Source organism: Kwoniella newhampshirensis, chromosome 11 (assembly GCF_039105145.1).
Source record: "Kwoniella newhampshirensis strain CBS 13917 chromosome 11, whole genome shotgun sequence".
Lineage (NCBI taxonomy): Eukaryota > Fungi > Basidiomycota > Tremellomycetes > Tremellales > Cryptococcaceae > Kwoniella > Kwoniella newhampshirensis.
This window is the reverse complement of record NC_089964.1, coordinates 1060048-1081746: the sequence shown is the minus strand read 5'-3', so window position 1 is coordinate 1081746 and position 21699 is coordinate 1060048. Positions and strand designations below refer to the sequence as shown.

Below are 21699 nucleotides of genomic sequence, written 5' to 3'. Positions count from 1 at the left end.
GAAAACCGTTCTGTCGTTACCCTGGATTGAAAAAGTAACCGAAGAGCGTCTTGGATGTGCACAACGGCTATGAGAGGCTTTACCGAATTTCAGCCAAGACATGCTGGGGTCGGTACATGTATTGGTACATGTACGAGAGTCCACGGGGGAACACCTCTACCAGCCGAGTGAGAGACCCACGTATAGAGCTGTGTGCCCCGTGAAACTGATCGTCGCGCAGCATCATGACTTATTGCGTGCCGATCAGACCAACTACATGAACACCCAACCCCTACTCAGTGGGTGGTAGCCTGCCTCTCCGGGACAAGACCTGAGGTATGTATCCAGTTGTGAACGGCTTACATGCGCATCCGTGCACTCGCCATATCACGTATTTCCTATGCATGTGAACAACACTCCATCGCTAAAATGAACATGTAAATATAATATGTTTACTACCTGCAACGGAACGGAGGGAACGAAAACCGAAGATTCTACTAATCTATCCAAGATGACTTCTTGTACGATCACAAGTCACTTCTAACTGGAGTTACTGTTGTCGGCGCAGGAGAAAGGTCGGGAGATGTTTCCGGTGGCATACGAGTTTCGAATGCTGACCGCTGCTGCCCAGGTTCCCGTAATCATGATGAACGCACCGGCTACGATCAAGAAGACGTTGAGGACGACAAGGGCCTTGAAGTACAAGGACTTGTCCTCGTGTCGACGGTGCCAGTTGTCGTGGAGCCACATCCAACCGTTGGAGACCATGCACATGAATGTACCGAGGGTGGCACCGATCAAATTGACGAGATCGCCGAAGAAAGGAATGGCCTCGGCCAAGATGAATGAGAGGGTGACGCAGCCGCCAACACACCCCAACCATGTTGCCCAGTGGACGAAAGAGTGCGAGGTGAGGTGGTCGGAACCACGCAATAGTCGGACGAAGATCATCTTGGCTCCGACGTGGGTGTAGATGGTGACAGAGACGAACAGACCGGGAAGCGCGACAGCGTAGGCGACTTTCTTGATGATGACACCAGCAGATCCGAGAGCGGGGTTGGCGAGGTATTGACCGCAGAAGTAGTAGACGACGATACCGATGGTGAGGTAGGTGGCGGTGACGATGGATTGACAGCAGTAGAGAGCCCTGTCGTAGTTCTTGGGGTTTCTCATCTCACCAACGACGTTGAAGAAGGCGGGTGTACCAGAGTATGAGAAGACGACGGTGGAGACAGCACCCATACCGCCGAGGAAGGTACCGGCGTGGTTGACGGCGGAGATGTCCTTGTCCCAAGGTCCAGTCTGAGGAGCAGCGGAAGGTCGATCTTGGATTCCGACAGCAATGGTGATGATCAAGATGGCGGACATGACGGAGACAAAGCCGATCCAACCGAGAATTGAGACCTTGCTAAGGGTTTGAATGGAAGCAAGAGCGAATGTACCGACCATAGCCTACGGGGGGGGGAGTCAGCAAGAGATGAAAGGGATCGGACAAGGTGATGACGTACAACGACGACCCAAGCGACGGTGCAGGTACCATAGGCGGTAACGGCGTTGAAAGCGATGGAAATGGCGACGAAACCAGAACCAGACAAGAAGATCATGAAGAGGGGATAGGCAACGGAATAAAGCTCTCGACCGAATCGTCCTGTCACATCAACGTTGTCATCAGCATTGGCATCATCATCTCGGCCACCCGTTGAACTTACCAGCGAGGACATAGCCTACACCGTCCATAGAATAGACCTCGGGGTGGTTCTTCTTGAACAGACCGACGACGTGACCACTCCAGGTTGTTATGAGACCGATCGCAATGATGACTGAGATTTGTGTAAGGAATGAACTATGATTGTCTGTCCGGTGAAGTGCAACTCACTCAATGATCCAGGCACACCACCGGTGGCCGATAAGACTGTAGGCATGGCCAGCACACCCAAAGCAATGATAGTTTTCAGCATGATGATCGTCGCCATGATCCTACGTATGCATCGGATCAGCCTTCGCTGCCATTGCTCCAGCAATGAGAGCTACTCACCATCCGACCGATTTGTAGTTGACCTGACCCTCTCTGATCTCACCGAAGACGGCATCGTATTCGGGTGTCTCATCGCCGTACTTTGGGTCCAAAGGGTCGGACACCGGGACCGTTGTGGGGTCGGTGTAAGAGTTCTTTTCGACGTCACTCATCCCGGATGCCATTGAAATCAGTGGTAAAGAGACTAGCTAGCTAGATGGTATGGATGGAAGAATGGGAAGAGAGACGCCGAACTATACCGGTGCCGGACACTTGATATATATGTGTTCGCGAAGGAAGGGTGGAGTCTGAGTATCCCGGAACATGACCTTATCACAATGAGTCTCGTATGTAATTCACGTTTACGGTAGTACAGCCAAGTGGAAACGGAATGATAGCAAGGTGATTCGATGCATCATGGTCGTCGATAACGATCATCCTTTCTTGTTCCCCAAGCAACCGAAGTCCCACCACCGTACCGAAATTTCCGTCCATCTTCCGGGGAGTGTCGAGTCACCTAAATGTCCGAAAACGAGAATCCCATCGGGACAAGCTTTGAGGTCTGATTTGATAACAAGATCCTGAGTTCGTTTACGTTCTCAGCTTCGGACCAATTCCAGCAGAAGCAGATCGATACCGTCATTTTTCTGCTCTTGAGAATGGAGAAATCCTTCTTGTAGTTGTTCCGTGGTCCGTGGTCCGGGGAGAGAGAAGGGTCGATCCTGCAACTGATTGATTGACGAATGTGGAGTGGAACATGACCGGATGCTGATAATGTGGTGATAGTTGATAGCGAGGGTTACTACACTCCTGGATCTCGTACCTGACAGGTGGACGAGATGGGGTGAGTTACAAAGATCGACTCCACAGAATGGTACGACAGGAGTGGGACGACTCTGTAGCGTCGCACTGCATCATAGTCAAATTCATGATTCCAGATGGACAACCATCATGAACTGGAGTGCGAAAAGCCAATACATGCCATGAAACTTGTCTATGCTTACTTGTCGAAGCGAAAGCCGGACTTACAAAACGCCGTCATTGTACAACTCCTTGTTAACCTCGTCTACAGCCTTTCTAGCAGCTGCAACGTTCTCTCTACAACCTTTGAAATCTGAATGTAAACACAATGTGAAAGGTTTGCCCCTCACGCCCACATCTACCGGGACGTGGTTGACGGCGGGTACTAATCCTTCTTTTCCTAAACTCTTAGTCGCACGGTAGATCTCTTCTGGGTCCATCTTCCTGCTTCCTGGTACACCTAGCAGAGCGCCCTCGGGATTGTAGTTGACGTCGACGAATGCTTCGGGGATGAATGGGATTCCGTACTTCTTCGCTCCAGATTCGTGGAGAGTACCAGGAAGACCATAGACAGGTACCTTGAAGTGTGATATCGCTCGCATAGCAGCATCGTTCACCGCGTCGTTATCTTGCATCATGATGTACTGGAGAGAAAGAAAAGGGAATCAGCCTGATCGTTGGGGAGATGAAGACAGAAGTGCTAAGTACTAACCCACATGCCATGGGGCTTGATGTGATTAAGTTGGACCTCCGCTTCGTTCAAGAACGCCTTCAACGCGCCCACTTGGAACAACCTGAGAGAGCGTCAGCTTGTCACGCGCCGTCTGAGGAGAGGTCGACCGAACTCACATCTCCGCGTACGCTTGTTCTGCGCTCATGGCCAAAACTCTTCTTCCGAACCCAGCCTTGTCAGGAAATCCTGGATCTACAATGGACATCATCAGCTGGGCAACGGAACATGAAGACAGTTATGATCACTCACGAGCTCCAACTTTGATGCCATGCTTCTTTGCCAGGGCGACCGTCCGTCTCATGATGACTGGATCACCAGCGTGTCCCCCACAAGCAATGTTCGCGGCATCGATCATGGGCATGAGTTCCTCGTCAGGTCCACCTTCCCAGAGACCGAATGCTTCGCCGCAATCGACGTTGATCTCGATCCGCGATAATTGATGAGATGGGACAGAGCCGGCGCCGGCGCCGTTGGAGATGTTGACCATGTTGCGATGAAAGGACGTTGGAGTGAAGGAGCGTGAAGTGGAGATGGTAGAGAGATTAGGTCGAAGTAAAGGCCGTATCCATGACATGGAAAGTCGGTTGATCATGACATGTAATCGACCATTCAAAGCGAAATCATAGGTGTGATGTTCACCAAACCTTCAGACCGAAAACAAAAGATACAGACCCCGCCAATCAATGCATCTCGCATCCGTTCCACACTCGGACCCTGCCATACGATATCACACCTGATCTAGAAGGATTAAGCGATGACTGAGGGACGACAATGCGAGACCTGATGGTTCAACTGATTAAGACGCAGACAGATGGTTTCCCCGGAATCTGACCGGAAAATCGGTTGGAGCATCTCCCCGAAATACAGTGCAGTACGTGATCGGGATGGAGAGGCGACTGATTACAACTTTCGGAAGCAAGAACAAGTACGTAGCTTGTGCAACAAACCCAGATAAGCCCGATGGATGCGACATGATGTGCATGAGGAAGATGTAGCACGGTGATGCAAGCTTGTCTTGGCCAAGCGAAGCTAGGGACCTTCGTGTCGAGTTGATTCAATTGAGACGGCGAAGACAATAGGAATGAGTTGGACTAGTTTAGTAGTCATCGAGATAATAACCGGTCCACACGTTGAAATTCCCCCCCCCCTGCCCCACCCCTCCACTCTGTCTGCCCCTTCATCGATACACAACACCATGCTCGTCATCGATTCGTTTCAGAACATACGGAAAGTGCTCATAGCCAATCGTGGTGAGATAGCATGTCGTATCATCAAATCATGCAGGCAGCTCGGTCTCGTCAGCATAGCGATCTATTCCAAGGCGGACAGGTCGAGTGCGCACGTCAGATCAGCGGATGAAGCTTGGTTGTTACCCGGCAACGATCAAACGGCTTACATCAGCGAGGAAGATGTGCTGGAAATAGCGAGGAAGAGCGGAGCCAATGCGATCGTTCCGGGCTACGGTAGGTGGTCCTCCTGTGCTCGCTCATCTGCCGTCGTTGGGTGCAGCTTACTGACCGCTTTATCGAACTCGCAGGCTTTTTGTCAGAAAACGATGGGTTCGCGGAGAAGGTGGAAGCAGCAGGATTGACATGGGTTGGGCCTTCTTCCGAGGTGATACGGAAGTTTGGTCTGAAGCATACCGCTCGAGAGCTGGCGGTGCAAGCAGGGGTGAGCTTTACTTGGCTCGAAGTGGTATCTATTACTGACGTAGGTCCGTGGGGCAGGTACCGGTCATCTCTGGTACAGACTTGCTCAGTTCAGCGGAGGACGCTTTAGCAGCAGCAGAAAAGATTGGATACCCGGTCAGTAGTGCAAGCTCTTCTGCTCCTGTCCTTCCTGGCACCAGCTTATCTTGGCTCCTTCAGGTGATGCTCAAGGCTACCGCAGGAGGAGGTGGGATGGGACTTCAAATATGTTATTCCTCATCTGAAATCTTCGCCGCATTCGCTTCGGTCCACGCAAGAGGAGCGACCCTGTTCAAGAACACGGGCATGTTCATGGAGAAGTACGTCGCCAAGTCTCGACATGTGGAAGTTCAGGTGTTCGGGAACGGGATAGGCGGTGCGGTCCATTTCGGAGAGAGGGAATGTAGTATTCAGAGAAGACATCAGAAAGTGGTTGAAGAATGTCCTTCACCGTTCGTACACGGGCGACCAGGTGAGTGGATAGCACTGTAAGAGTGAAGAGAGCCAGCTGACGTAGACTTCGTTCAGGGATGAGAGAAGAATTGACGTCCTGCGCTGTGTCACTGGCGAGCAATGTGGGTTATGGAAGTGCAGGAACAGTGGAGTGAGTGTATACGTTCTTATGTTGGAAAGTACCACTGACTTGTGCATAGATTCCTTGTCGATGACCTCACTGGCGACTTCTACTTCCTGGAGATGAAGTGAGTCAGGTCACAACTCCACGATTCTCTCTCACTATCGATGCATGGCAAGTATGTGTTGACATCGCACTTGCCTTAGCACCCGATTACAGGTCGAACACGGTATCACCGAGATGTGCTATGATGTCGACCTCGTTTCCCTAATGCTGCAACAAGCCGAAATGCAAGCTCGGGGTAAAGGCGGTCTCGAGATTGAAGCTTTATGCAAATTACAAAAGACCAAGCCCACGGGATTCGCCATCGAAGCTCGAGTCTATGCCGAAGTCCCCTCGAGAAACTTCGCACCTTCACCTGGTCTCCTCCAGAATGTACAATGGTACGCGGCGGAAGGTGTCCGAGTCGACACTTGGATCACATCAGGAACCAACATCTCGCCCTTCTACGATCCCATGATTGCCAAAGTCATCGTCTGGGATGCCGAATCTCACGATCTTGCGACCGACAAAATGCTGGCAACGCTGACGAAGAGCAAAGTGCAAGGATGTCCTACCAACTTCCAGTACCTCGCTGCAATCGTAGCTTCTGAGGCTTTCAGAAAGGGAGACACTACCACCGCTTTCCTCACCAGTGAGAGCTTCAAGTTCACACCCATTACCGTGGATGTCATCTCGGGCGGTGCATACACCACGATCCAAGATTTGCCAGCAAGACAAGGTGTCGGTAACGGTGTGCCAGAGTCTGGACCCATGGATCCTATCTCTTTCCGTCTTGCGAATATTTTGGTTGGGAACGACGAGAACGTCGAAGCTCTCGAAGTGACTCTGGTTGGACCTGAAGTGCTCTTCCATGTGTCCGCGGTTGTGGCGATCACCGGAGGTGTCGTGGAAGCGACCATTGACGGCAAGAAGGTCGACATGTATTCTCGATTACTTGTTCCTGCTGGCAAAACCCTGAAGCTTGGCATGGTCAGTACGGGATGTCGAACGTATATCGCCGTGAAAGGTGGTTTCCCCGCTGTACCAGAATACCTCGGCTCAAAGAGTACCACTTCAACTCTCAAGCTTGGTGGTTTTCAAGGGCGACATTTGCTACCCAACGATAGTTTGGAGCTCGACACGAGGACGGAGCAATGGGCCAAAGAATATAAACCCCTGGCTATCCCTCAAGCTGCTCGCTTGGACAGTCTATGGAAGAACAAGTGGGAACTCTATGTTATGCCTGGACCCCATGACGAACCAGAATTCACGACCGAGGAAGGTGAGAAAGATTCCCTTGACCGTCCAGACTTATATATACTGATGTCCTGGATGGTAGATCGAAAGATTTTGTATGAGACTGAGTGGAAGATCTCACACAACGCTACGCGGTCCGGCTATCGATTGAAAGGTCCTCGGCTCAATTGGGCTAGGTCAGATGGTGGCGAAGGTGGAAGTCATCCTGCCAACGTTATTGATGAGCCATACTCGTATGGAGGGCTGAATTGGAACGGTGATGATCCAGTCATATTGCCGATCGTGAGTCTACATGTCACAGAAAATTGTAGGATCGAGATAGCTGACATAGGTGGCTCATCCGGTAGGACGCACCAATGGCAGGTGGTTTGGCCACAACGACAACCATTGTCAGGGCTGACTTCTGGCGGTTGGGACAATGTCGACCCGGCGATTCGATCAGACTGAAACGAATCTCGTGGGATTCTGCTCTTGTCTTGCGACAACGAACAGAAGCATATATCGCCCAAGCCAGCGATTTCGCTAGCGGGAAAATTGCCGAATCTGACTTGAAATCGATCGACACAGCTCTCCCCGAAGATTGGCAGGAGACTATTTTGCACCAGATTCCTGCCAACACTTCTGACGGTACCGTGGACATCAAGTATAGACAGGTACGCAACTCATTGCTGTCTTTAGCAAGTGGGCAGGCACTGATCGATACTTTTCGTAGGCTGGTGATTGCCATATTCACGTCACATATGGTTCGATGACTGCTGCTGCATTGACACGAGCACACATCCAGCACCGAATCAACCGACTGAATGACGGTAGTGTCAGCGGAGTGGTGGCGGTGATCGGAGCGGCGAGGTGTAAGTCCACGGTCGTCGAGGGAGTCTGCGATTCTCGCTAATCTATACCTCGACACAGCATACTGCGTCCAATTTGATTCTCTCAAGACAACCCAGAAGGAAATGCTGCAAAGCCTCATCGACCTAGAAACTACACTAGGCACTTCCACACAACCGCTTCCAAGCAGAATATTCAAATTCCCGATCTTGCTCGACGACCCCCTGTCCAAAGCTGCCGTTACCGATTACATGAAGACCGTCCGAAAATCAGCAGTCTATTTGCCTGACAACATGGAGTATATCGCGAAGGCTAACGGCGTGGAAGATACGAATTTCGCGAAGAAGAGTATCGTGGCTTGTCCTCAACTCGTCATGGAAGTCAGCTTCTTGGCTGGAACACCTCTCATGCTCCCCTTAGATCCGAGGTGAGCGAGAAGTTCTAATCCCTCCGGAAATACAATCGTCAGTACTGATACCGCTGCAGATTGGTATATGTCGCACAAAAATACAACCCTGTCAGAGCATTCACGGCGGAGGGTACCGTAGGATTGGGAGGACCATTGGTCGTTAGTAAGTGCTTGTCTGAGTTCGTGCCTATCACCATTGCTGAACATTTCCAACAGTATATCCTCTCGAATCACCCGGTGGTTATCAGCTCTGGGGTAGATCGCTCTCTACCTGGGATGTGAGTAGTTTGTAGCCGAATCGTTGACTCATTGCTGATACATGTGCAGGCATACGCCTCGAAACCTGGCTTCGAACATCCCTGGCTTCTTCGAGAGTTTGACCAGATACAATTCTATGAGGTCGACCAGACAGCCTTTGATAAATGCTACGAGGAGTTCAAGACAGGTCGATTCACCTTCGAGTTCGAAGAAACGACATTTGACCCTTCTTCCTACGGGAAATTCCTGGAAGGTATACAAGAGGAGACTGCCGAGTTTGTCAAGAAAAGGAACGAGGCTGGTCAGAGAGCTACAGAGGAAGAAAATCGATTGGTTCACGCTTGGAGAGAAGAACAAGCGAAGAAAGCCGCAGAAGGTGATGATGATGAAGAACTGGAAGGTGTGTCTAACGTCGACAGAGTGATTCTGATGAGATGAAGTGCTAATGAGATGTTTTTTGTGATTTTAGGCGAGGCTATCAATGTCATCGCACCTATGACATCTAGCGTATGGAAGATCGAAGTGGCGGTCGGGGACACGGTCAGAGACGGTCAAACGCTTGCTATCCTCGAAGCGATGAAGATGGAAATCGGTGAGTGTCTCACTGCAATCTTGAATGATCTGGTGCTGATCAGAGGTCGGACATAGCGGTACGGGCCGATGCGAGTATGGATGGGAAAGTGGTTAAGAAGATCGTCTCGAAGCCTGGAGCAGTGTTAGATCCCGGACAGACGGTGTTGACTCTGAAAGCGTAGAAGAGGTGTCAGAGGGATGGGGAAGATGTACACAGGCTCATAGATAGTTCTTTCCTTTCGCTGAGATGTATAATAGCCACTTGGCACAATTCCATGACCAGCTATTTCGTGCTCAAGTATCATACTGGAATGCAGAAACAGACCCAAACTCATTCGCGCGCGGGGTTTGCGACACCATGCATAACCCCATGACCTAGATCCCGTTGCTTCAATCGTTATCTTGATCCTGATACTAAGCGAGCTCATTCAAATTGGGCAAGTAGAGTGATTGACCAAGTTACACACATGAGCAACAAAACGAAACCCGAATCCCGCCGACGCCGACTGGGCAATCACTCGTACTCCTGTAATAAAGGATCAAAGGGTCATTACCCGTTCATCATTACCATTATTTCATCATTCGCTGACTTTTGGCAACGAGTCGAAACAGACATAATCTGCAATCGTTTGTCTGTCATCAAACGTCACCTACACTCAACCACCCATCATCGTCGTTCCCATAATAGTGTAGTTCGTACAGTGAGGGTAGCGGGACCGCAACGATGAGCGATATACCTGGGAATACCTCGAACGTAGCTTCGGGCAGTACGAGCACATCGATTCCGACGGGTACTGGCGCAAGCAGCTCGACGGCAACAAGCAATGCACAGCCCAAGAAGAGGAGGACCAATGTTGGGAAAGCCTGTGAACCGTGCAGGAGAAGGTGCGTCCCCTCGTTCTTCCTTGGATATAGTTCACATACGACTATATCATCGAACAAGTGCTGATCGAGTGGATGGTCCGTCTAGGAGATGTAAATGTGATGGTGTCAGACCATCATGTACTACCTGCGCTGTTTACAAGGTGTGTGTCAATGGGTAGACTGGATCATTGAGTCGATCTCACCGAATGGGCGTGTTGACTGATAGCTTGTGCAGGACGAATGCTACTGGGAACCCAGAGAAGATTATCGTAAACCCCTCTCACGACAACAGGTCCAAGCGTTGACCACAAGAGTCCAGGACCTCGAACGACTACTGAGAGAACATGGCTTAGATCCAGGCAAAGCACAGGGGGATATGGGCTGGGGAGGAGAAATGATGTCGAGCGGGGTGGAGAAGAAAGAGCTGGATGTAGGGGGAGTAGAAGATCAGGATGACAGTAAAGGAGGTGAGGGTGAACATAGGTCGGGCGATGGTGATTTGGGTGAAGGACCAGGAGATCTGAGGGAATGGTCTCAAGATCATCTCGTGAGTTCTCATTTGTGTCCTGTCACTCTCTTCTTTCTCGCTTGGGGAAGGAAGACCATATGACCGTTGTTTAGGATGAACTGATTGGGAGCATATCGGTGATCTAGGTTGAAGGTGAAACAGGCGACCTGCAAGTACACGGCCCGACATCTGCCTTTCGTCATCTTGGTAAATACAGCCATGAGCATGTCAATGGTCTTGATGCATATCATGACCTGTCGCCCGAACCTCCCGTCGCTTTACCCAATGGCTTCGCAAGATACCTGCCACAAGACGTATATCTTACGGAAAAGCAACATGATTCTGCTTTGGATCGATTCTTCCGCTTCTACGCTTGTTGGGGTGAGCGCATCGATGCTATCGCGTCTGCGGTCGTGGGCTTTCGCTGATGAGCATCGTGTCCAGGTCAACGGACCAATCCTATTCTCTTCCGACAAGACATGAACACAGCTCTCTACGCCGATGTTCACGCCAAGACTTCCCACTACTCTCCCCTGTTGCACAACGCCATCCTGGCAATCGCCCTTGGTTTTTGCGACGAGCCATACCTTCGTTCTCCGGCCACACGAAGGATTTTCGCCAAACAGGCCAAGAGCTTCATAGATCACGAGGGGGAGAAACCGAGCGTGGCGACGGTGCAAGCTTTGGCACATTTGGCCTCGTACCATAGTTTATCGGCGGAACATAACCTGGGTTGGTTGTATATCGGGATGGCGCTGAGATGTGGTGTAGCTCGTGAGTCGGTGACCGAGGCAACAATAGCTGACAGGTGATCAGTCGGATTGAATATGGATGACAGCAGAATGTTGAAGAGAGGGAACGTGACGGCTGTCCAAGCGAGAGAGGTGCGTGCGCAACTACTGATGGGCTGTAGCTGATGTGGTGCAGCGAAACGTCACATTTTGGACGACTTTCGTGCAGGAGGGTCTTTGGGCGCCTTACATAGGACGATCAATAACTCTGCCGGAGTTCACAGCGCTGCCCCCGACTGTCGACGAACAGCTGGATCAATTGATGTGGGATAGCAAGAACGATTCGAATTCCGATCATCCGATCAAGTCCCAGCCTGGTATGATCAGTACGACTTTTGTGGAGACTGTCAAGCTCATGAGAATCGGAGAGAGGATCATGAATACTTTGTGAGTGTCTTGCTTTAGCCTGGTCGCTGACCTACCAGATACGGCATCAAAGCGGACATGTCAACTTTGCTAAGAACAGGAGTGATCAGCGAAATAAGGTAAGTCGCCAATTGTTGACCTCAACGCTGATATTATTCAGCTTGTCCCTCAGTACTTGGCTAGAAAGTCTCCCACCAGCATTGACGTTCTACAATCATGCTCCAAAGAATGGCCTCCCTCACATCCTCATGTTGCACCTTTCTCACGCTTGGCTCGTGATACTCCTTCATCGTCCATTCTACCGTCCCTTGGCTGGACTGCCAGCCAGCGCTAGCCATAGCAGCGTCGTGAATGCTCAGAACTCCACAGCGGCTTGGGCGGTCAAGGTAAGTCCTGTGCTTCAATCTGGGTACTGGTCGCTAAATCCTCGATCGTAGCAATGCGACAAGGCTGCAGTGCAAGTCATCACTCTTCTCCAAACGTGGCATCGTCTACATGATCTTCGATTCACCCCTCCCACGGCCTTGCAGTGCTGTTTCATCGCCGGTACCACTCACCTCCTCTCCATGGCTAGCTCGCGAACTCCGAAGAAACAGGCGGAAGCGCTTGGTCGAGTACAGGAATGTATCCGGCTGATGAGGCTTATTGCGCTCTCTTGGCCGGCCGCTCAACAGAAGCAAATATTGTTAGAGAATCTATTGGCAGAGTACGGCCTGTCAGTGGGCAGCAGCACACGGTCATCTGAAAGGACGTCGATGGAGAACGATGGTGATGGTGTGGATCTGTCTTCGGGCAATCCACCGTCAACTTCTCTGAATCACCCTCCCTCGGACCCAACATTGATCTCGCCGTCGTCCTTTGGAGACACCCCTCGATCATTGCCGACCTACACAATGCCAATGTATGCGAACCCCTCTTTCCCGCAACAACCTATACCTCCTCCTTACAACGGTACCCTGTACCAGACACCGAGACAGATTGATGATTTAAGTGCATGGGCGGGAGCGAGTATCTCAGATGGGTCTAGGTGAGTGGATGTCGAGTCACGGTCAATCTCGCATGTAGTCGGCTGACTTTTTTTTTCTGCTTTCCGCTTAGCATTCCTGCCGGCTCAAACGTGAATCACAACCTACAACACCGACATGCACAGCATACGAACCTTGCCACACCAGTCACGTACGATCCATTCAATCAGAATCCTAATTTCGATTTGTCAATGGGACAGTCTCAGCAGATCGATCCAAGCTGGGATCCTAGTTTCGGTTTCTTCACAGGCGACTTGGACAGGGAAACGCAGGCGTTGTTGGACAATCTACTCCAGCCGCATCTCGATGTAGGCACGGTACAGAGTTATGATCCTGAGCGATGACGGGGTGTGGTGTAGTACGATCGAATTCACCCGAAGCGAGATACATGTTGTATATTTTGCGATGTTACCTACGTGAGAATCGTGATATATAAACGATTGGTGGATCCTGAGGGGGGAGCCGCACCGCACATTGGGCTCTCAGTGCGCTTATGAGCACGGTATTATAAGCCAGGGTCCTACCAGTCATGGCAAACATGTCAAGATGACTTGGGAGCAGGGAATCATATCAACTCCAAGGGAGCGTAGACCAATTTCATCGTATACTTTGCCAGTTGTACGATCCGATAGCGGCCAGATGCACGTGAGTGGTGTGAACCGCATCGCTCGGTACATGCGCTCTATATATGACCTCATGGTGAAGGTGTTCTCTGGCCGGCCATCGATTCGCTGTATGCGCTCTTGACTAACATACGGCAAAGACAATCGGACCATGACATGCGTCGAAGGCACAAGCGTTGGTCTGCCGCACTTCAAGCCGACGGAAAGGTGACCAGATCTTTGGCTGGGGATTGGAGCGCATCATTGCCCATCATAAGGTATGCATATGCGCTCCGATGGGAAATGAAATTCCTTATTGATTCAGGCATCGAGTCATTCATCCCCTGTGTCTTTTGCGGGTGCCACAGATGTTCAGACGGAGATCAAATAAGATTTCGGACACCTCCACCGACTTGGTCCAGCAACACCACCGTTACCACTCTCTCTCTGTGCTGTGATTTTTCGAGAGACGCATCCGCGTGGTGCGCTTGCGGCTATCCATCTATACATGACTGACACTCAAACAACTCTCGGCGTGTCAACTTGTGTCGTATGTAACTTAGTCACTACTGGAACAGATCGGATCATATTCGCCACCTCCATCGAGGATATAAGAGCTGACGGTCATAGCTTTCACTTACTTATACATCTTGGCTTTTGGCTTTTGGCTTTTGGCTTTTGCTTCAATCGGAACAAGACAGAAGAGGGCAGAGTACCACATCGATCCTTCTCCTTGCGACCATGGCTTTCTCCAACCAGTGGCGAAGAGTCAGATCAACCTTAACCAACACCAACATCGACACCACCACGAAAACCACCAACAACGACAACAATAACAACGACAGCTCTTTCAACATGATCTCCGACAAAACTCAGACTCAAGCGGATTACGAACCCCTTCTCCAATCGCAACAGCAGCCGACACACGGTTACGATCTCGAGGACGATGCGAGGGATGGCAGTGGCAAGAAATACCGTAGCGTGATCAATCGACAGACGGTCTTGGCTCTGGTGTGCGGATTGTTACTATATCCAACGGTCTTCTGGGCTCTCAAACCTCTTTGTATGGGTTTGACTCGATCTTCGCCAACGGAGTATGCTGCGGCGACAGTCCCGACCACGGAAGGTGAAGTGCCCACTTGTCATACGGCAGACTTGCTCCCTGCACACGCACCCCGAAAGAGTGAGTGATTGCATTCCCATCGGCCCCCGATCGAGTTCCTTCGTCGAACATTGTTACTGACTTACCATCCGATCACTCCTCCTTTCAGACATATGGAAGAACCTCTCCATCAAAGAGGCGCAGGAGATCAGGAAATGGCTCTGGCAACCGGAACAAGGTCTCAACCTGACTAAGAGCACGCTCGCGACAGAGAGCGATAACTCGGTCTTCTTGATCGAGGCGTTCGCACCCAAGAAGATCGACGCTTTGGCTTATCTTAATGGATCCACGGCTATCCCGGACAAATATGCTCATGTGAGTGCGAGTCGTCCAGCGTGAAGGGTCCTCAAGACTGATAATCCGCGTGTGGCTCTTAGGCCATCATTCACCACGGAACATCAGAGCAGATCGTCGATTACCTCGTTGGTCCTCTTCCCATCTCTGAGCGCACGACTCTGCGACCTTTGACCGAGATCTACCACCGTCCTGAAATCCCTTACAATGGTGAGTCTCGACGTCTTGTGATTATCGATTGGCAATCAAGAGGTCACGAGCTGATGGTTATAACCTCTCTGCAGCACACTCTTTCCTCCCCAACATGTCCACCTTCGGGTTCCTCATTTCGAGCACATTCGCACCCCTTGCCGAGGTCACTCAGGACCTCTTCGGCGGCGTTGCTATCGGACAAGCGAACGATACTCTCATCGCAGCCGGAACCGCTCCTTTTAGTTATGATGGTGAATGGAGGAGAATGTGGGCTGGATTGAAGTTGAATGTCCCCGGACACTACTTGATGCCTGTTGATCTTTACGCCTACGTGCGTATCCCTCTTTTCTACTCCGCCTCTTCTTTCACATACATGAACATGATTTTTACTGAAAGTATCTGGGCTGGGCAGTTCGACCTCTCCGGTACCGATACATCCAAATGGCACATGGTCCGATTGGTCTACAACGGCCAGATCTTCTCTTCCACCGACGACTTCAAGCAAGCTTGGTCGAACGGCACCTTGATGAGATCGAAGAAACCAGTCATCGACCCCACCGACGGATGGACGACACGAAGCAGGGTAGGAAAGGGACAGAAGAGGGATCTTGACGAGAGAGCTGGACCTAGAAGTGTCAGCTTTGATGGTTTGAGGTTCAGAGTGGATCAGGAAGAGCAGTATATCACATGGAGTGAGTAAAGCTCGTCTCTCTCATGCCAGACCTTTGACTGACCCGTCTTTTTCTTCTTTCAGTGGGTTTCTCGTTCTATCTCGGTTTCGAGCGAGACATGGGTCTCAATCTATGGGACATCAACTTCAGGGGCGAACGAATCATCTACGAGATCACGCCTCAAGAAGCTATGGCGCAGTATTCGGGTACTGATCCTCATCAGGCGACAACCGTATACTTGGACAGAGCCTTCGGAATGGGAGCTTCAGGTCAGTCAAATGATATATTTATCACAATGCTGGTCACTGATGTTGTCTCATTTGTCTGCTGGCAGTCAAGGAACTCATGGTCGGCTATGACTGTCCTTCCGAGGCGGTCTACCTCCCTGCCACCATCCACACCGCGACAGGTTCATCTACGCGATACAACGCTATCTGTGTCTTCGAAAAGGATTCGGCCAAACCTCTCAGTCGACACACTGGATGGTTGAAGGATGAGATGGGTGCGATCAAGGGTTATGAATTGACGGTCAGGTCCATCAGCACAGTTGGGTGAGTACTGGACCTCGAGCGACCGATAAGGGAGGACAACGGCTGATTGATGTCCGGTATACTAGCAATTACGACTACTTGGTGAGAGCGACCGATCCCAAAACGATGGACACAATTGACTAATCACGAAACTGTAGTTCGACTACACTTTCCAACTTGACGGTACCATCGAGATCAGGGGTGAGTAGGACCATACTCGCATAGGCTATACTGTTTCGCTTACACTGCGCGATCAGTCTCTGCATCGGGATACCTTCAAGGTGGTGTTTGGGACAAGACCCAGCATCCTTACGGTCACCAGATCCGTGACACCACTATGTGAGTAGGATTCCCGTTTTCATGATGAACCTCACTGACAGCAATCTCAGGGGCTCTCTTCACGACCATGTCATCAACTGTAAGTCAGGTCTCATTCACACTCCACTTCCAGTGCTGACTCTGTTCGAACCCTACAGATAAGGTCGACTTCGATATTGCCGGCACAAAGAACTCTCTCACTGCTGCCACGCTCGAGGTAGAGGAGATCACCACACCTTGGGCTGACGACGCTTGGGGTTCGGTAAGTTAGATTCAACTCACTGTGCACTTATACAATCCGCTGACTTTTCGGCTGCCAGACCTTCACCCAACAGAGGGTCAACAGGAAGAGGATCCTGACGGAGGATGACAGTCGATTGGAATACCCCAAGAAGTGAGCAAGCAGTCTTTACATAAGATATCGAAGAGTAGCTAACCAAATCGTCTATCCCACGACAGCATGGAGGGTAACTATGTCATCACCAATGAGGATGAGCGCAACGCATGGGGGTACCCTCGAGGATACGCAGTCCACCCTGGAGGTAAAATTGTCATGTTGTCGATTTGGAGCCGTTCTAATCAATTGCTATTCTCGTTCACAGCAAGCGCCATCCACTTGACCAACTTGGACTGCAAGCGTACTCAAGATAATGTGAACTGGGCCAAACACCACTTGTCTGTCACCAGACGACACGACCACGAACCTTACTCTTCTTCCATCTGGAACATCCATCTGCCCGGAGAACCCACTGTGGACTTTTACAAGGTGCGTGTGCTGGACGCAGTATCATAGGTACTTGGCTGATGACCTGTGGAAAAATAGTTCTTCGATGGGGAATCTCTTGACCAGGAAGATGTAAGTAACTCTTCACCAACTGCTGCGCATATTCTAGCGGATGCTGATGATGTTGCAGCTCGTTGCTTGGATCAACTTGGGTACTCACCACATCCCTCGTGCCGAGGACTCACCTCAGACCCTTACGAACGTTGCAACGTGAGTTGCATGTCGAATTCGACTGTGTCAAGTTTGAAAACAACATTGACGAGGGACACCCGTTTCAGTTCGTCTGTTCTTCTCGTTCCTTTCAACTATCACGACTATGATGTGTCCATGGAGTAAGTCGCGGTCACTGTTACTCCGGCAGTGGTCCATTTCGGTGTCTTGGAATATCTGTTCTGATCTGATTTTGCCTCTCCTGCAGATCTATGAACTCCATCATCCTCAATGCTGCGGAACCCAACCAACCTTGGCTCATTGACGAGAACGGCGTCAAGCCCTCTTACTGCTTGCCCAAGAAGGTGCCTGACTTCACCTACACCGGTCTCAAGAGCTGGGACGAGGATGGGAACCCTGCCACTTCCTCAAGTATCCTCGAGGAGAGGAAGATTGGTGAGTCGGCATTACTAATCTCGGGAATCGGAACGAGTGAAGCTGATTGGAATTGGTTTTGGTTTTAGCTGAAGGATGGCATGGTATCCACGCAGAGTTCTTCAACGAGCTTTGACTGTAATCGGAATAGATCGGAGGGCGGACGGGCTCGTTTGTATATACTGTAGATGACTGATCGTTGGACTCAGTCATAGAGAACAGATAGAGGAGTTTGGTTGTGCGGATTTCTTGGTCGGATAGGATCCCCACCTGCATACACTGACACTTTACACATGAGATACCCAAGTCATGCAATGGTCTCTGGCAGTGTAACCAAAAACGGAGTGAATCACCATTGCACACAGCAGTCTTCCATGTACCGTACTTCATGCGATGACACAACTGGATGACCAAGACGACTGTTTCTTATTCTTCTCCTGCTCAGATCGCTCCTTGCTCTTTTTCTCATCAACGACCATCCAATCAGCCGACGAAGTCTCCTCTTTCACAATCACCTCCGGGACCGTGGGAAGATGACGCGATCTCTCCAATCGTTCGTTCGTGAGTTCGAACGAACGAGGAAGGAGGGTTTCGTCCCATTCCCTCGTTTGCAATGTTTTGGCGAGTGCTCTGCCAACAGAGAAGATTCGAGACTGTCGAACGACCGGCAAAGGTGGCGGTAGCGAATTGGGTATCAATCAGCTCGACTCAGTCGGATGAATTTTGTGAAATGGAAGGAGTGAGGTGGTTGTGAAGATTGAAAATTGCTTACCATTCCATGACCGTGGAAACTGGGAACCATACCAGAATAGACGAGTCAGCAACCCAGTCCAAAAGCGATGACAAGATGACGACAACGACAGATTATTTACTGCAATACTCAAAACTCACCCAGCTGCAATGAAAAGCCCTTCTCTTTCCGGAACAGGGCCAACAACAGGTAATTTGTCTTTCACCTCGCTCAAGATACCAGACCATGTTCGCGTCGCTCCTTGACCTTTACCTTGGGGTCCCCATCCTTCGAAATGCTCAGGACAGTATTTATCGAGGTCTGCGGGAAAACAGGAATGACAGCAGGTGAAGTCAGCTTTAGCTTGAACGAGAGTACGACCGAGTGATTTGACCGGGGCTAAACGTCCCCATGACCGAGTCTTCCGATGGTCTTCTCGAAGCCTCCTTTTCTCCTATTTTCCTTTCGCTACGAATCAAATCCGAAGGCCCACTCACACTCATCCCAAGCTTCGATAGTGAAACTATCGTCCATACCGTCCGACACGTTTTTATTCACCTTTCCCTCCCTCACGAGCGGTTCCAGTCCCCCTCCCACGACGATCCCACCCATGGGCGTCTGGCTGAGATATCCCTCGTCGGTCATGTTGTATGTGTATCTGAGGGCTTTCTCGCCGGAAAAGGTCTCCGGTGGTGTGACCAATGCGAGCTGAGACCAGTGTGGTTTGATACTGAGCCAGCCATCGAAGAAGGAACTCTGTCAATAATTTCCTTTGTACCCAGTTCACGGATTGCGGAAAGGCTCGGCCTCGGACTCACTGCGAATGTAAGAGATCTTTCTGCGGGAAGAAATCTTTCGTATAAGCATTGACACAGAGAACCACCCTCTTCGCTTCAATCATCCCCTTGGCAGTCTTCACGGTCCACCCTTGGCCCTTCTTCGATGGGTCCATGGACTTGACGGGACACCATGAGTAGATGTCGTAGTCTGAGTAAGGAGAGTTGAGCGCCAGTCGAGCGAGTTCGGTACACAGCTTGTGGCTGCAAGAAAGGGACAGCGCTTGATGTTAGCATATATCTCTCGATTTAAGGACATCGTTCGCGTATGCTGGAGAGGAACCAAATGACAACATACGAGTGTACAGAGCCAGCTGGTCGGAGTTGAACTGAACCCACGTCCTTGAATCGAGATACCTACAGGGACAAGAATGTTAGCTATGTTATCCATGAACTAGTGCCCTAATTCTCGTGACAACTTACCCTTTTCGCCTCGACAGGATCATCTATCCATGTCGTATTTCCATTCCCTTTGAGTCCGCACTGCTTCCTAGCTTCGAGCCAAGCGATATACATATCCTTCATAGGCCGAGCTTCTTCTTTTTGGTGTACTATTCAGAATTGAATGCGATCAGAAGGCTATTAGAGACATACCGCAAGCAACCCTGGTATTTCACACACCTTCACATAGTTCACCTTTCCAGAAATCCACCTTTTCTGTGATCCCCTCGTCATGTATAATTTTGGCGATCAATTCCAAGTTGTCTCTCTCGGCCTGAATGACGTTTACGGCTTCTTTGGAATCGAGACCACCACCGGTAGGAAGAGGTTGCGTGAGGTTGTACCATGCCAGAGCTGTCGCGGGTCCGACCCTGTGCAGCAGTATGATGAGCAGCTTTCTTCAAGCGCGAGTGCTGATCAGGACCAAGACTCACTGCCCACCATTCTGACCGCTCGCACCACTCCCTATATCTTTCGCTTCCACCAGAACCACCCTTTTCCCATCCCCTTCGGCACCTTGACGCGTCAGGAAATAACTCAGAGCAGAACCCATCATTCCTCCTCCGATGATGAGAATATCCGCTTCGGACGGAGGTGAGACCGTCCTGTTGTGATTGTACAACGAGGATGGACCACGATTGGTTGCTTGCCAGTGGGAGGTGGAGGAGATGAAAGGCTGCGGGAAGCTTGACATGTTGGGCGGGGGGAAGGGAGGTCTAGGAGCAATCAGCAGACACTGTATGACTGTGGTGGAGATACAAGTCTACAAGAGTGGCGATGATGTATATGCAAGTATAGATCAGATGCTGGTGATGGCGGATGTGGTGACAGCCTGCGATACGAGCGACATTGAGCGACATACAGGGATATAGAGATGAACGAGGATAAGAAGAGTGGGGGACCGAATTACGAGTGACGTAACACGGCTCGGCGTTCGGGGATCTCTCAAGGCTCTTTGTGAGGCGAGTGGGGTTGATAAACTCGGAAAAGGAATCAACGTCATGGTTGCGCTAATTTATGTTGCCTTGTTAATGCCACGTCATGGTCGCCCGGAACCTTTGCGCGCGGCTAGAAATCGCCCCGCTGTCCCAGTTGGACGCCATGAATTGATTGCATCCAACCAGAACCTCAATGTTCCGGATGCTTGTTCCCGTTCCCTTTCCTCTTCAGTCCAGTCCGCACATTTCTAATCTACTACGGCTGGTCACGTTGCCACCCAAGATAGCGGCACTATAATAGCCGCATACGCTTAGGATGGGCGTAGCAGACCATCCGCCGTACTCATTCCCGATTTTTCAGGTTCAGAGCGGGTCTAATCGCCCTCGAGGTGTTTATGCACGATACGAGTACAGCTTAACTCTCACAGCTTGAAATATTGGTGGGGCCTGGGCAAGCGCGTGATATCCGCACGCAAGTGAAGCTGTCTTGTCTTTGACCTTCAATCCGAGCGCACTCATTGGATAAGAAGCACGTTTGGTTCAAGCATAGGACAAAGCAGGAATCGACTTTGCCTCCCCTATCACTTGTCCAGGTAGGCACTGACCGGTGATGTATTTTCATCAACGTTATGTTGTGCATACAGTCTTGCTGCTGTGGAAGATAAGACCACGCATGGGCACACCGGCCCCGGGTGTGTACGGTGCTGATCCGTCCTGTGAATGTCAGCATGTGGTGGCCAAGCAGTGATGGTGGTCGTGGTCGTGGTGGTCGTGGTGGTGGTGGAGCAGCTGCCGATGTATCGGTTAATTGCATTATCAGTGCGCAAAAAGCGGTAGGGGTAAGAGTTCCCAGTTCGCCCCCTTCTCCTTTTGCCCTTCGCGCTTGGAAGCATAAAAGCAGGAACG

At 50.7% G+C, this 21699-nt stretch overlaps 6 protein-coding genes across 6 annotated transcripts; 3 read left to right on the top strand and 3 right to left on the bottom strand.

Annotated features, from left to right (window-relative positions):
* Nucleotides 1-519: 519 nt before the first annotated feature.
* Nucleotides 520-2178, bottom strand: IAR55_005564 (uncharacterized protein; the record flags this gene model as incomplete). Its single annotated transcript, XM_066948655.1, has 5 exons — nucleotides 520-1431; nucleotides 1488-1627; nucleotides 1689-1799; nucleotides 1856-1956; nucleotides 2015-2178. The coding sequence occupies 5 exons, from the start codon at nucleotides 2176-2178 to the stop codon at nucleotides 520-522; spliced, it is 1428 nt and encodes a 475-aa protein (XP_066801223.1).
* Nucleotides 2179-3018: 840 nt separating this feature from the next.
* IAR55_005563 (uncharacterized protein) lies at nucleotides 3019-4014 on the bottom strand (the record flags this gene model as incomplete). The annotated part of the gene is made up of 4 exons (XM_066948654.1): nucleotides 3019-3438; nucleotides 3507-3588; nucleotides 3644-3719; nucleotides 3777-4014. 4 exons carry the CDS (start codon nucleotides 4012-4014, stop codon nucleotides 3019-3021), a joined length of 816 nt encoding a protein of 271 aa, XP_066801222.1.
* A 708-nt stretch (nucleotides 4015-4722) lies between these two features.
* IAR55_005562 (urea carboxylase) lies at nucleotides 4723-9338 on the top strand (the record flags this gene model as incomplete). The annotated part of the gene is made up of 16 exons (XM_066948653.1): nucleotides 4723-4990; nucleotides 5065-5198; nucleotides 5255-5332; nucleotides 5396-5687; nucleotides 5744-5819; nucleotides 5869-5916; nucleotides 5996-7113; nucleotides 7171-7370; nucleotides 7436-7741; nucleotides 7801-7939; nucleotides 7998-8343; nucleotides 8403-8488; nucleotides 8542-8603; nucleotides 8653-8983; nucleotides 9053-9175; nucleotides 9232-9338. 16 exons carry the CDS (start codon nucleotides 4723-4725, stop codon nucleotides 9336-9338), a joined length of 3714 nt encoding a protein of 1237 aa, XP_066801221.1.
* Nucleotides 9339-9880: 542 nt separating this feature from the next.
* On the top strand, nucleotides 9881-13054 carry IAR55_005561 (uncharacterized protein; the record flags this gene model as incomplete). The annotated part of the gene is made up of 10 exons (XM_066948652.1): nucleotides 9881-10041; nucleotides 10127-10181; nucleotides 10256-10567; nucleotides 10675-10909; nucleotides 10973-11302; nucleotides 11345-11412; nucleotides 11456-11706; nucleotides 11846-12071; nucleotides 12123-12712; nucleotides 12784-13054. The coding sequence occupies 10 exons, from the start codon at nucleotides 9881-9883 to the stop codon at nucleotides 13052-13054; spliced, it is 2499 nt and encodes an 832-aa protein (XP_066801220.1).
* Nucleotides 13055-14053: 999 nt separating this feature from the next.
* IAR55_005560 (uncharacterized protein) lies at nucleotides 14054-17984 on the top strand (the record flags this gene model as incomplete). Its single annotated transcript, XM_066948651.1, has 20 exons — nucleotides 14054-14495; nucleotides 14584-14789; nucleotides 14852-14978; nucleotides 15053-15291; nucleotides 15373-15652; nucleotides 15715-15900; nucleotides 15966-16182; nucleotides 16248-16263; nucleotides 16320-16362; nucleotides 16419-16500; nucleotides 16551-16579; nucleotides 16638-16741; nucleotides 16800-16873; nucleotides 16939-17021; nucleotides 17082-17245; nucleotides 17303-17335; nucleotides 17394-17473; nucleotides 17542-17595; nucleotides 17682-17869; nucleotides 17938-17984. 20 exons carry the CDS (start codon nucleotides 14054-14056, stop codon nucleotides 17982-17984), a joined length of 2694 nt encoding a protein of 897 aa, XP_066801219.1.
* A 250-nt stretch (nucleotides 17985-18234) lies between these two features.
* IAR55_005559 (uncharacterized protein) lies at nucleotides 18235-20549 on the bottom strand (the record flags this gene model as incomplete). The annotated part of the gene is made up of 9 exons (XM_066948650.1): nucleotides 18235-18501; nucleotides 18621-18639; nucleotides 18740-18899; nucleotides 19076-19308; nucleotides 19397-19618; nucleotides 19713-19771; nucleotides 19838-19965; nucleotides 20036-20226; nucleotides 20290-20549. 9 exons carry the CDS (start codon nucleotides 20547-20549, stop codon nucleotides 18235-18237), a joined length of 1539 nt encoding a protein of 512 aa, XP_066801218.1.
* Nucleotides 20550-21699: the final 1150 nt, after the last annotated feature.